Source organism: Schistocerca americana, chromosome 1 (genome assembly GCF_021461395.2).
Source record: "Schistocerca americana isolate TAMUIC-IGC-003095 chromosome 1, iqSchAmer2.1, whole genome shotgun sequence".
NCBI classification, from domain to species: domain Eukaryota; kingdom Metazoa; phylum Arthropoda; class Insecta; order Orthoptera; family Acrididae; genus Schistocerca; species Schistocerca americana.
The window spans coordinates 812,848,229-812,863,822 of record NC_060119.1 but is presented as its reverse complement, the minus strand read 5'-3'; the positions used below and the strand labels follow the sequence as shown (position 1 = coordinate 812,863,822).

At 38.4% G+C, this 15,594-nt stretch overlaps 1 protein-coding gene across 1 annotated transcript in view; it reads left to right on the top strand.

Moving 5' to 3' along the window:
* Positions 1-15,594, top strand: part of LOC124612888 (ralA-binding protein 1) — a 123,859-nt gene that overhangs the window by 60,737 nt on the left and 47,528 nt on the right. The window contains exons 5-6 of the mRNA XM_047141344.1: positions 8,644-8,760; positions 8,897-9,041. Coding sequence (XP_046997300.1) covers positions 8,644-8,760; positions 8,897-9,041 — 262 coding nt within the window. The remainder of the gene's footprint in view (positions 1-8,643; positions 8,761-8,896; positions 9,042-15,594) is intronic.

Here is a 15,594-nt window from a genome sequence, read left to right as displayed (position 1 = left end):
CTGACTGATATGTCATTCCACTTAAGTGTAGAAATATATTAGTACAGCATTTGAAATCAGAGATACAATTTCATTGTTATAACATTATGCAGATTTTGACTTCTAAGCAGACTGCAATCAGGTAGAATGACACATTATTGATATTCTACTCCTGTATGTCCATTATGATTTCTTCTCAGTTTTGGCTGTCTTATTTACTTGTAATTGGTATCACATGTGAGCTTTTCTCATAAAAATTCTTACACTGTTTAATTAGAATTATAATGCTTCAACCAAGAGTGGTAGTTCTTTCTTTTGACTATAAACTGCTCAGAAAAATTCCCATGCCCTACTTCCTTGTGTTCCACACTTCTGTGGGATTTGTACTGTTGTTTTTAAAGAGCATCCAGCAGCCAAACTGATCATGTGGAGTTGGTTACATACTGTCTGGGATGATGCAGCACTCTCAGTTGCCTTCAAAAAAGTAGTGCACTGTTGTATTCTTCTCAGGAAGCCTATGAAACATGATTTGCAGGTGCCGCTCATCAGCTGGTGTTGTTGACAGTGGACAACCACAATGAGGCTGATCTTCAGTGTTTTGTACCTCATGATAATAGTTGAAAGTTTGAATGATACCAGTGTGGTGTACACCAATTCAGTAGGGAACTACCCATGCTGACAACCCTTATTACCATAAAGTGACAATGTGGACCAGGTCTAAGATCAAAACAATCCTTAAGACATGTTGACAGACAGAACAGTGCAAACATGGAAACACAACACACTTAAGAGAGCTGCATAGAAATTGCAGCTCTACCTTTACCTCCATTTAAACATTTTAGTTTAGATAGTGAATTCCTATGATCAAGAAGAATATTTAGAAACAGGTTTATGATTTTAAAAAGTGAACTATGCTAATCATGTGGGCAGTGCATAACTGTTTTTGAGCAGTTTATATGGAAGTACATGATGGATAGTAAACAAGGTAAATTATTTCAATTAAACAAATAAGTGAGCTCTTATTTCAGATTGTGGCACAAAGTTTTTGCTTCATGCTGTTTTGAAGAGATTACACAGTAATTTTAATTAATTTCTTTTTACTGCAATCGCTGAGTGCATTGTTTAATCGTGATATAAGGAGAGTGCATTTCTTCATTAAGAAGTCGTGACATTTTTTGGTTGAGTAGAACTTTAGACATTAAAGAATAAATGTACTTATTCAAAATATATTGGGAATATCAGAAGACACATGGGATATAATAATTAATATGAATTTAAAAAATATATAATCAAAAAAATTATTTCAGATTGTAAAAAAAGTATTTGCAGTGTTCTTTTATTGGAGTGTAAACAGTGCTGCATAGAAGTTTTATTATTTCCCTTTTTACAGTAATCAATCAGTATAGTATTTGGATTAGTTTATATAATACATTTCAGATTTCTGGCGTTGTATGATGAGGCTAACAATGCCCACATGTTACATCAGTAGCTGTAACTATTTTCGAAATGAGTTCTTGAATATTTCAGGATACTATTATCTGTGCAAACATTAAATAATCCAGACTATAAAAACATGGCAAACACAAAATATTTCAATAATCTGAGAAGGAAATTTGCCACTCACCATATAGCAGATATACTGAATTGCAGATAGGCACAACCAAAAATATTTCAAGATATTTATTTTTGTCTTGGGAGTGGGGGGACATTTTGTTCCCAGATGCAAAATGTCTGCCAACAATTTTTCAGTTAAAAATACCACCACTTTGTGTAAGCACACTAAAGTCCAAATCCAAAAGCAGGGAAATCATTGAAATATAACATATTTATTACAGACACCAATGTGCAGCCAGAACAGAACTAACCTCCTGGATGGAGAGTGCAGTTTTTTATTCAACATCAAATATTCCACAGTGCTTGTATTGATACAAACATTGAATATTCCAGAATATACGAACATGACAAATGCAATATATTTCAAGAACATTCAGACCTGCAGCATGCCAGCCAGTGATGTTAAACACTATGCCACACTGCTAGCACCACAGCTTGTGGTGTTACTTCCTCTCATGGAAAAACAGTGACGTACTGTTTCAGAAGTTCTCATTTAACTCGGCTATACCACTCAGGATATAGATCTTGTCAATTTTTCTCAGTATGGTGACTGGCAAATCATTGTGCTTTGGTCATGTTGTTAAATCATCTTCACTATGGTGAGCATGGAATGTCCTGGTGATGAAGTGTTTCACATAGCCATCCCAAATTTCACCCTGTTGAAATGTGAACAGTCTATCTATTGGCATTTGGTCTTCTACTACGTAGCAGAAAGAATGGTGTAAAACCTGTAGTGTTTTGATTCGCTGTGTTATATGTCAACATCATGATCGGGAGTACTGTATCCCAGTCTCTGTTTGACATCAGTGTACATTGAGAGCATATCTGCCGATGTCTTATCAAACCATTCTTTGTGGCCATTTGTCTTCAAATGGTAGGTAGTCATCCTGTGGATAACGTCGCAACATGAAACTACCTCTGATACTTGTGTCGATTGGAAAAAAATTTTCACAATCAGAGACCATCACATGAGATCTTTGTGCTCCAAAATGTTGTCTTCTACAAGCGACGTTGCAATTTCAGGAGCTTAGGCAGTCAGCATAGCTTTGGTGGCAGTGTAGCTGGTGAGGTAATCAGTGCAGACTATTGTCCATTGATTCTCATTCATCAGCTTTTGGATCCCAGGAGGTTGATCCCAATTCGGTGGAATGGTGTTGCTGTAAGCAGGAGTAGTAGGAGATGCCGTGAAGGTAACTGCAGCACGTACTTCTCTCGTTGGCATTCCTTACAGTAGCTCACGCAATGTCTAGTGGATCAGTAGAGATTTGGCCAGTGATACCTGGATCTGCTTCTACCTAGAGTCCTCACATACCCCCTACGACCCGTTGTTGGAGTATCATCTAAAACTTCAGGGTAACTGGCTTAGAGGAGCTAGGATGAGGAGTAACCATTTCTGCCCTATTGGTATCATAGTTACTCTTATATAATGCTCCATTTATTATTTCAAATTCTCTTTTGCTTGTTGCCTCCTCCTTCAAGGCCTCTATGTTTTCCAAATGTGCTGGATCTGCCCTCTGCACAGCAGCAGTTTCATTTAATGCAACAACGATTAAGATTTCATTCACACCAAGGATTTCTTGAAGGGTGTCCAGTGTCCTTACATTTGCATCTCTTTTTATATATCATTGTGACTACTCCTGAAGCTGCAGTGCCTGTCTCACCAGTCGAACCAACAGATCCTTCAGACTAGCCATTGTGGTGAATAGTGGTCCATCACATTGTTGAATGGCTCACCAAATAAATAGGGCCAGAACTTGTTGATGGCCCAAACAATCTGCAAGGCATTCTTTTGAGGGTTGCAGACTAGTTCATCCCGGACTCGGAGAGTACTCTGGAAAGCCTAATTATACTATCTGTCGGTGTGATGGTCTGCCTCGGAATTCTTGTGGTATATTTATTTATTTAGCATATGGCTAATACAGACATATCATGAAATTAAATTACATATTCATATGTACATATTGACACACAAGAAACTTAAGTTTGTCTTTACAACTGAATATCCAGTCCTTCAATCCAGCACACTGCATCTGGAGTTGCTAGCAGGAAGTCATCTTTGGCAGCATGATAGGCTCGAATCCTGCATTCACTGACAATGTGGTGAACAGTCTGGTATGGAGCCCTGCAGTCACAGGCTGGATCAGGCAGCTTCTTCCACTTAAAGAGAGCATCCCTGCATCGGCCATGGCTGGTACGGATTTTGTTGAGAGTAGTCCAGGTCTTGTGTGGTAGGTTGAATCCACTTGGAAGTTTAGCATCGGAGATGATGTTATGCAGGTGCACATCTGTCACTGCTTACCACGGACTTACCATTCTTCAAGAGGTTTGAAATCCTTAGCAACCATGTCAGCAGCATCCCACAGAGTTGGATGGCATGATTTCAGTCTCTTACGATTTAGAAGTGGCAGGTTGCTATGCGCGGATAGGTTAGAATTCCTGGAGATCTTGTGGAATTATCTCATAAGGGCAGTACATCTGCGTAGATCAGGAGGCATTATACCAGTTAACAGTGGAAGCCAGTAAACTGGAGTAGATTTGATTGCACCAGATATTATGCACATTGTCGTATTCAGCTGGGTATCAACAAGCCTTTTATGATGACTGTACAATGCTGGGGCAAGAGAAGATGTTAATGCTTCCTTAAGGACAAGGAAACATCTTGCTTGTGCCTTGTTCCACGAAAATTTGGCATGTGTCTGGAGTAGTTCTTGCAAGGGAAGTGCATTGGTACAGAAATCCTTCGCGAATTGTCAGTAGTAGAAACACATTCTGAGAAGACTTCTTACATTACAATTGTGCCAAGGAGATGGAAAATCTGTGACTCCTCTTATTTTCTCTGGATTGGGATGGCCTCCATTGCCATTCACTAGATTCCCAAAATTTTTATTTCTTGGTCACCCAAGAGGCATGCTTCGTGTGGAGGCCTACAGTATAATCACACTTTAGCATGGTTTTCAGATGGCCCGGATGTTCTTCAGATGTCTTCAAAAAACCAACAGCATCTTCCAAATAGCAAAGACATGTCATCAATTTAAAATGTTGAAGCAGGTTGTCTACCATATATTCAAAGGTGACTAAAGCATTACACAGTCCAAACAGCATAACTTTAACTTCCTGGCATATTAAACTGTGTGCACGACCGAGGCTTGAACCCGGGATCTTTGCCTTTCACGGGCAAGTGCACTTTTAATCTGCCAAGAAGTTTCATAACAGTGCACACTCCGCTGTAGAGTGAAAGTTTCGTTCTGGAATCATAACTTCAACTCATAGAGGCCGTTACGAATTATGGAAGCAGTTTCTTCCTGGCCAGCCTTATCAACCTCAATTTTCCAGTAGTCAGCCTGCATGGTGATAGTTGAGAAATACTTCGCTCCTTTCAATCAGTCTATAGTATCATCAATGTGGAGCAATGGATAGACATCTTTCTTTGTGATTTTGTTCAGTCATCAGTAGTTGGTGCAGAAATGCCATGTGTCATACTCCTTCTTCACAAAGACCACAGGTGAGGCAAGGACACTCTGAAGGTACAATGATGTCGTAACGTCTTCTACACTTCCTTCTGGAATATCTGTCATTCAGCTGGTGACACTCTATATGAGTGCTGGCTAATTAGTGCATGTTCACCACTGCTGGTACTGTGTTTTACTATGGTATGCTTGGTCTGTCTTTTCTGCACTCCAGATTTGAAAACATCCAAAAATTGACACAGACTGGTTACCATTTTTCACAATTGTTCCTTGGTTAAACTAGATCCTGTTGACAGTTTGATATTTGTTTTCCCCCTGCATTGTCTATAGCACTAGCAGCAGAGCACAGTTCTTCATGACTGACACAAAGCTGCACTTTCCAGACTGGTTTGGCTGTCCCTATACATGTACAGTCTTGAATACAAAACCTGACCACAGAGTCTGTGTCCGAGTTGTTCACATAAGGCACCAATAAAACCAATTTCCCCTCTGAATTCTGTCAGGCCATCTGCATGATCTGGGAATAGTGTAGGATGTGGAAGTGTCTGGTGGGAAATGTCATTCCACTCAGGGTGTTACAGCGCACTATCTGCATGTGGTCTAGAATGTAGGGCAATGTAGACAAAAAGTCACAAGTTTTAGTCCACTCCTTTAATTTTTAAACTGCTGTTTGGCTGTCTGCTAAGCTGTATCACGCTGATGGAACCTCAGATATAATTTGCTTCACTTTCTAAACCACCAATAATAACAAAACCTTCCAGAAACATTTATGTGAAAGAGTTTATGGCTGCACTGAGATCAGAATAATCTATGCTCAAGAGTTTCCAGGCCCTACAGCAGCCACTGACCACGAGGCACATAGACCCTAGCTGCCATCCAGCCTGGTGGTCTTGGCGCAACATACCACAGCACACTTGGGGCATATTTCTACTTCCATGGACTTCATCTACATGTACATCGATACTTCACAAGCCATTGTATGATGCGTGGCAGCTGGTATCCTGTACCACTACAAGCCTTTTTCTTTCCTGTTCCACTCACAAATAGAACAAGGGAAAAGCGACGGTCTATATGCCTGCTTATGAGCCCTAATTTCTCATATCTTGTCTTTGTGGGCCTTGCACGCAATTTATGTTGGCAGCGGCAGAATTGTTTGGCAGTCATCTTCAAATGTTTCTTGACGGTGTCTCTCAAAAAGAACATCACCTTCCCTCCAGGGATTCCCATTTGGGTTCCCAAAGCATCTCCATAACACCTACATGTTGTTCGAACCTAATGGTAACATATCTAGCAGCCCGCCTCTGAATTGTTTCAGTGTCTTCCTTCAATGTGATCTGGTATGGATCCCAAACATTTGAGTAGTACTGAATAATAAGTCGCACCAGTGTCCTACATGCAGTCTCCATGACAGATGAACCACATTTTCCTAAAATTGTCTCAATAAACCAAAGTTGACCACAGTTCTCGCAACTCATTCGATTTCATACCATTTTGCAATGTTAGGCCCCTGTTATGTAAATGACTTGACTGTGTGAAGCAGGACACTAGTAATTCTGTATCCAAACATTACAGCTTTTTCCTTCCTACTCATCTACATTAACTTACATTTGTCCATGTTTAGAGTTAGCTGTCATTCATAGCACCAACTAGAAATTTTGTGTAAGTCATCTTGTATCTTCCTACAGTCACTCAAATTCGACACCTTACCATACACCAAAGTAGTATCAGTAAAACAACAGTAGTCCTACCACACTTCACTGGGGCACCCCTGATGATTCCCTTGTCTCCGATGAATGCTCGCTGTCAAGGACAACGTACTGGGTTCTATTACTTAAGAAGACTTCAAGCCGAGCCACTCACATATCTGTGAACTTATTCCATATGCTTTTACCTTTGTTAACAGTCTGCAGTGGGGAACCATGTCAAATGCTTTCCGGAAAACTACAATTATGGAATGTGCCTGTTGCCCATCATCCATAGTTCACAGTATATCTTGAGAAAAGGGCAAACTGAGTTTCACATGAGCAATGCTCTCAAGAAAGTATATTATATTTGATCTGAGAATACGTTCAAGGATTCTGCAGCAGACCAAAGTTAGGGTTATCGGTCTGTAATTTTGCAGATGTGTTCTTTTACCCTTCTTGTATACTGGAATGACGTGCGCTTTTTCCAATGGCTTGGGACTTTGTGCTTCACAAGAGATTCATGATAAATGTAGGCTAGCTAAGGGGCCAGTGCTGTAGAGTACTCTTTGTAAAACCGAATTAGAATTTCATCTGGACCTGATGATTTATTTGCTTTCAAAACTTCCAGTTGTTTCTCTATGCCGGGGATGCTAACTTCTGATGTGACTTCTGATCGCTTTTGGAAACTGCCTCGATAGTTCCTTGAAAAGTATGTCAGTAATTTCTTCTGTTGTTGTTCCCAAATGAAACAGATTCTCAATCTTTGTTTGATTGTCACTCGCTCATGAAACAAAATTTTTTCCAGTTAAGGAAAGAATGGTATAGGTGTCTGTAATTTTACATTTTGTGGCTGTCAGTATAATCAGTCCTCCTGGTTTCTTCAAGTAAAAGAAAAAGTAATGTTGGCATTGATGATATAGGTTTATTGCTTACACTTTTGTCTTTAAGAAATCATTTTTGTGTCCACATTGGACACTCCCTGTAACCACTGCACCAGGTGGAAGGACACTTTACAGCTGGAACATTGGTCATTGGTGGGAATTCATGAAGCTCTCCTATTGGAACTTTAACAAAACAATTTGTATAAGTCATTTTCAATAAATTTTCTGTCAGCATGCATAGGATAATTAAAAAAAAAAAATTAAGTTCTAACAAAATGGTGACATGTTGAAACAAATGTAATTTTCCTCACACACAATATTGAGACAAAAGTGTGAACTGAAAATAAATGGCTACATACACTGATAGAGAATTCAATTGAGAGTGCATCAAAGTCCAACAAAAATTTTATGTATCATTCTCAAGTTATATTTTTTGCCAATTTGAAAAATATGGTTTCGAGAAAAGTGTGTTGAAAGTTTTGGGTTACATTTCTTGTAGTTAAGTTAAGCATACCTCTAGTCAGTTATTCCTGAACCATACAGCAATCCTTCCAGATCCAGAGGGAGATCCTCCTCCATATTCTTCATGATCTTGGTGGTCCTGTAGTCTGCTTTGGCAGCTTCAGTCATCCGTTGTTTTGCTCAGTCAACACACTTTTTGTGCACTTTTGTGCATAAGCCGTGTAGCAGGCAGATCCAGCCTCATGTTCAAGCACATTCATAATTTCCATAATGCTTGTTAGGCCATCAATGAAATTATGTGGCAACTATTTTTTATCCTGCTGTGAATGATTTCCAAAGATGCTTATTCATGAATCACCTTGTAACTTGATAATAAGAGTTTCTGGAGAACTTGGGATTAACACTACAATGAAGTACCACCCTACTGAACAATGTAACCAAAAATATATAAAAAAAGATTTAAGTGTCCTTTTTAACATTTTCATAGTTATGTTCTATAAATTTTGACTTTTACTGAAAGGACAAATAAATTTTAAAAAAGTCACAATTTTACAGAGGAGCAACCTGTCTTTGGTGTCCCACTACACGTGGCTACAGAAAGAAGTCATTGTCATGATGGAGCATATATTCCATTGGTGATCCGAGAATGCATTGATTACGTACAAGAAAATGGTTTGTCATTAGTCCTTTTTTTACATGTATAAATGTGTTTTTGATATATATTAACATTTTTATATTATATTTGGTGTGCAGGATTATTTTGTGTAGATTCTTTCACTAGTGTTATTAAATTGGGTTCATTTCTTAGGTCTTACCATGGACTCTATATACAAGCTCTCTGGAATTAAGTCCAAAGTACAGTATCTTAGGAGATTATATAATCAAGGAGAATGTGTCCAACTGTCTGACTATGAGCCTCCAGTTGTTACAAGCCTTCTCAAACAATTTTTCAGGTAAGCTTGCTGTTAATCACAGTCTTAGAGTTTTTATCTTTACTGCCTTAACAATATTTTCTACATTACCTTTTTCATTTTTTTGTCACACTAGTGACATTTTATATGCAAATTAGCATCAGTTTGATATGAAAATCAATTACATTTCAAATTAAATCCAATTGAAATCATGAAGACTGTGGAAAAGCATATTTATTTTCAATTACAATGTAATAACAAAGATTGCATAGGTGATTTCTTCCTTTTTTTCCACCTCAACACTTGTAGATATTTCACTGCATGTACTGTGTGTGGGCTGTTATAAGAGTCGAGGGGCATGAAAGGGATGCAGTGGTTGGGAAAGGAGTGAGACAGGGTTGTAGCCTCTCCCCGATGTTATTCAATCTGCATATTGAGCAAGAAATAAAGGAAACAAAAGAAAAATTTGGAGTAGGTATTAAAATTCATGGAGAAGAAGTAAAAACTTTGAGGTTCGCCGATGACATTGTAATTCTGTCAGAGACAGCAAAGGACTTGGAAGAGCAGTTGAACGGAATGGACAGTGTCTTGAAAGGAGGATATAAGATGAACATCAACAAAAGCAAAACGAGGATAATGGAATGTAGTCGAATTAAGTCAGGTGATGCTGAGGGAATTAGATTAGGAAATGAGACACTTAAAGTAGTAAAGGAGTTTTGCTATTTGGGGAGCAAAATAACTGATGATGGTCGAAGTAGAGAGGATATAAAATGTATACTGGCAATGGCAAGGAAATCGTTTCTGAAGAAGAGAAATTTGTTAACATCGAGTATAGATTTAAGTGTCAGGAAGTCTTTTCTGAAAGTATTTGTATGGAGTGTAGCCATGTATGGAAGTGAAACATGGACGATAACTAGTATGGACAAGAAGAGAATAGAAGCTTTCGATATGTGGTGCTACAGAAGAATGCTGAAGATAAGGTGGGTAGATCACGTAACTAATGAGGAGGTATTGAATAGGATTGGGGAGAAGAGAAGTTTGTGGCACAACTTGACTAGAAGAAGGGATCGGTTGGTAGGACATGTTTTGAGGCATCAAGGGATCACAAATTTAGCATTGGAGGGCAGTGTGGAGGGTAAAAATCGTAGAGGGAGACCAAGAGATGAATACACTAAGCGGATTCAGAAGGATGTAGGTTGCAGTAAGTACTGGGAGATGAAGAAGCTTGCACAGGATAGAGTAGCATGGAGAGCTGCATCAAACCAGTCTCAGGACTGAAGACCACAACAACAACACTGTGTGTGGGCTAAGATGATTCCTCCATGCTGTGCCAGCTGCAGAGCAACAAGGACAGTTCCATAGTAGAACCATTACAACCCCTGAAGGTTTAGCAAACAGGGAAAGCATCGGTCTCTGGTGCTAGACTCAGCAGGTAGGGGACACAGGTGTTGGAGAGAGCTATTCTTTGTGTGCTGTATGTTTTCTGGGGAGCCATTATTGGCCAGGCACACTCTTCAACATTTTTCTGCAAAGAACATCTTTGAAACATTTCCATGGCAGAAAAAGGATATGGTAAATAACATGGCCAATTTTCTGAGTCGTTCCTAAGAGAAAACTTTGTAGGGGAGATACCGCTCTCAAAATATTTCTAAAGACATGGCGAGTCCCTGGAAATGATGGTCACGCACTTCGACTGCATGTTTGGCATCTAGCCTAACATTTTTCCCTTTTTTCTTTCCTTTTCTCTTTTTGTGTTACCACACTAGAAAACAGTGTGCAAAAAATACCAAATATAAGACATCTGGCTTGGCTGGAGTATTTTGACGTAACATTTTTAGATGCAGGTTTCTGGAAGAGGAGTTTCAGTACACTTGATTGGTAGGGCCACTTTTTTTCTATGTTGGTGGGAGTGCAACAGTGTCTGCTTAATTTTGTCATTGGTGGAACAAAAATGGTACTTTCTGATTGTCTATTGCTGCTTGAGACATGGGAAATGTTTGCACAACATACGGACTCTGCACGGATTCTGTTCTTTAGTAGAGCTACTCCTGCCTCTAATTCCAGCAGAGTCATTTTGTGTTTTCCACTTGGAAGACACACTTTGAGTTCCGCACATAGCTGGGATATCCTTCAGTCAGGATGCTCCAAACAGAAATGTTGCACAGCAGACTTGTGGACGATGCAGCAGTGGTATGCACAAAGGCATATATAGTGAGCCATAGGCACCTCCCACAGCCAGCACATCCATTCTCCAATGATGGTGAAATTTATGGGCAACACTGACAGTATGGATCGCAATCTTTGACATTCATTTCACAGCTAGTCACCACTGTGCATAATCCAGGACACTATGTGATTACCTGCAACTGTTGATCCATTGTTGGGCCGAAAATTAGTGTGTATCAATTCTGTTACACATAGTTTAGTTAGTGCATTTCCTTGGGGGAGAGACCTAAGTAGATAGTTAACTAGCATCATTTCTCACTCTCTTTAATAGCGAGGGATGGTTTCACAATTTGTGCACCACATTTTTATCAGTGTAGTTCATGTTCAGCTCATGCTTCTGCAAATGACTGCGTATTGCTATGAGGGGTCTTCAAAATTAAGTTATGCATATCATCCCATAGTAAGATCATTGTGGAACAAGAGCAGCACATGTCAGAAGTGAGTATGTGTTCTGGGTTTGCTGCAGAGATAGTTCTGCTGCATTATGGATAAAGGGTGCATCACAGTGTGTGAGTGAAATGACACAGTAACTGGAAACATATTCTAAAGTTGAAGCACATGGAGCAAAATGTCTAAATTTCTAAATAGCACACAGATTAACTATGAAATTCTGGTGGTATATAGACCAAATGCAATGTTGCATCCAGCCATGGTGAAATGGTGACAACAATTTGACCAAGAATGCAAAGACAGGGGTGTTGCTGATCAGGAAGGAAGGCCATCAACAATGACCACAGACAATAATTTTAAGGCAGTTGAAGAACTGTTACGCAGCTATCGCAGATTTTTCCAGTGATAGGGATATTCATGTAGCAGTTCTTGACTGGCTCTGTGACCATGGAGTGGATTTATATTGTTGAAAAATTGAACAATTGGTAGAATCATGTGACTATTATTTATATAGACATTGTTACTATGTTGCACTGAATAAAAGTTACTTAGCCTGCCATAATAATGAGTAACTTACTTTTTGAAGTTCCCAGTAAATGAAAAGAGAATATTTTTCAAGATTTTCATTGTAAATAACAATGTGAGTTGGTTATCAATTTGCTTTATTGTTGTGTGTTTCACTCTTTTTTGAGCCAAAGTAAAGTTCATATGGTGATGATAGACAAACCAATTTTTTGTGTAGTATTACAATACTGCAAACCCTTGGTGGTACACAAGTAATAGAATGGGTTAAGATAACCTGTCACCATATGGTAAGGGCATAGAAGCCTATAAATAAGAACTTAATGATGAGAACATCACAGATCAGTTTATAAAATTCCATTCTTCTTCAGAGCCCATTGATGGACAGTTACATTGTCACAGCAGAATGGCCCAATTGAGGTCAGGGGTTGTGTTTGGTGGAGCAGGTGATGTGAAGAAGAAATGGTGATGTGAAGGGATAGTAAGTGTTGACAGGTCCAAAGAGAGAAATGTTATGAACTTAAGTTGACTTACTTTACATATTTTCATTTTGTGATATATTGTGAGATGGTAATCATTGTGTTAGGATTCTCTTCAACATTAAATAAGATAATCAGAAAAGAATTTAACAAAAAGTTTGAAATTTTTATTGGGCGAAGAAAATATTCATACATGATTTTAAAGAAATAATCATGATAATACTGAATAATATTTACATTAGTTTATATTTTAAAAAGAAATCTGCCTGTAAACCATGAAATAACATTAACTCCAAATAAATAAATACATTAGTATATTACTGTCTTCCAAGCCAATAAATAAATGTTTCTTAAATTTTCCATTTTTTAAATTTTTTATGAGAACTCATCTTTTGGGATAAGCTTGCAGTATACCTTTGAAAATATTTCTTTTTTTCTTTTGTCCAAGTTGTAATAAGCTGAAGATTTTCTCCACAATGCTTCCAATGAATGGGTGGGTTGTTACTGTCCAGGATGGGAAGCTGAGTACTCAAACCCCAGGTATAAAACTAGAGAAAAAGAAATCTTTTCTTTCCTCAGGACACTTCATCCATAAGATTCATCACTAAGTGCAGTTTTCTTTTACAGTTCTGGGCACATTTGTTGAAGTCAGGAATGTCTCTTGAATTTACCATTTTAACAAGAATTTTCTGTTTTGTGATCACAGTGATTGCACAATGTTGGTGTATGAATCCTGTTACATTTTGTAGTGTTCTTTTAAAAAGTAAGTCCCTGTCGCAAGCAAGACACAAATGGCATCACAAGGGAAAGGATGGATAAAAGTAGAAAATCTCTTATTTAATTTTTTACAAAATCTCTTATTTTCTGCAAGTACCATACTCTTTCTTATGAATGAATGATTTTTGTTTTGCACTGGACGTACATCAGAATAGAGGTGCAACTTTTTAATGGTTTTCACTAATATTACTGTGTATATAATCCAAAAGAAAAGAACATAGTTCATTTTTTCCTTCCTTGGAACCCCTTCTTGGTAAATGAACAAGGTGCAGTCAAATGGAAATAAGACAGATGGAAAAAATAAACTGTTTATTATTTCCAAAGTAATTACCATAGCTATTAATAGATTTATTCCACTGTGCCTTCAAGGACAAAGGTTTACAGTTGCCTGCAGAGTCATGATTGTACCCAGGCCTTCACCTCTTCATCCAATGCAAATGCCTTTCTTCAGGACTCCCAAAAATATGTAAATTGCATGGGTAGAGATTGGGAGTGTAAGTAGGATGTATAAAGACTTACAAGCAAAACTTTTGCAGTGTAGTTGAAATGATGTGTTGGTCTCCTCTCATGTTGGCGAGATTGTTTTGCTTATGCTGCAGAAGTTTTGCAGGGGGTACCTTACATATTCTCCCTACATCCAGATTCCCCCTCCCACCCTCCACATTGCCCACCCACCACCACCCATCCTCATGTGATTTCTGCATTTTTGGAGTCCTGAAGGTAGACATTCTTGACAGTCGATTTACTTCAAATGAGGTGCATGCCTGGGTAAAATCGTGGTGCTGTAGGCAAACCCAAACATTTTCCCTGAAGGCACTAACCATCTTGCCTCTCAGTGGGATAAACTTATTAACAGTTATAGTGATTACTTTTGAAACAATGAACAGTTTACTTCCTGTTTTTTCATCTATCTCATTTTCACTTCAGTGCCTCTTATAGATTTGACAGCGGTCATCCTGGAGATTATGAATGCAAAATACATTTACCCACAGGAATAGGGGAGGGTGGCAAGTTCTGCTTTTAGTCAAACACCAAGCAGGCTGTATCACCTTTCTGTATACATTTTTTGCTGCTCATTTTCATAGATGAATAAAATCTAATTCTCCTTGGCTTATGCATTGCTAACTCTGATTTAGCAGATTTAAATTCAAAGGTGGCTTAATATTCTTTGCAAAAAAATGAAAAGAAAAATTTTACTAACATTTTAAAACAATATTTGTATCTCACTATGTCACTAGGATACTGTTTTTGGAAAAAATTATTAATTATTGTAACATGTAACTGTTCTGTTTGTTCTCTGATAAAACTGCATATTCACTGTAAATAGTATGCATTTCAGAATTTGAAGCCACTTATATCCAAAGGTGCTTCTCCTTGAGATGTTGATCTGTGGACATGTGACAGCATGCATATTCATAAAAGTGTCTCTACTTATGTTGCTCTGAATACTTCCAGTCAGCACAGAGTACTTGTAAGAGATACTTCTTTGGCTCTTTGCCAGTCATTCTTTGTCGAAATCATGAGCATGTCATTGTGCGGCTGAGTGATGTTCAATGAGCCATTGAAGATGAAGGTATTGTTTGTTTTTGCATGATAAGTCATGGAACATTTCAAAAATTACAAGTCTTTCCTCTTTGCCAGCTTGACAGTTACATTGAAGTTTGAAGCTAAAATAAACTACTACTTGCTACATAAAGCAAACTTATTTTTAATGTAAATGTTGTTAAAAAGATCCTTACCCACAGTTTCCTGCAACAGATTTTGCTTCTGTGGACAATAGCAACAAGCATGAACAAAAATGTCCTTAGGCTGGGGACACACTGAAGAAACAAGAACCAAATATATTAATATTAGTAGGTATGCCACAAACAACACAGCACAGAAACATTTCAGTTTGGCAACACCCCCGCCCCCCCCCCCCCCCCCCCCCCCAGGCAAGTTTGACAATGATGGCATCTCATAGTTAACTTTTAGTTTGTCTTAATCTGTCTACATGGACCAAAGATGCAGAAACCTTAAAATGATATATTCTAAGCACCTTAGAGCTTTGAAAAGTGGTAGTACACACTCCAAATTTGCAGATCATCGCCCAAATAATATTGAAACCCATCTCAAGTTCCTCAGAAGAAGCAATGGTCTCTACCACAGACTTGCAATAGGGGATAAAAAAGGCAACTATATCCATTCAGTGAACACAAGAT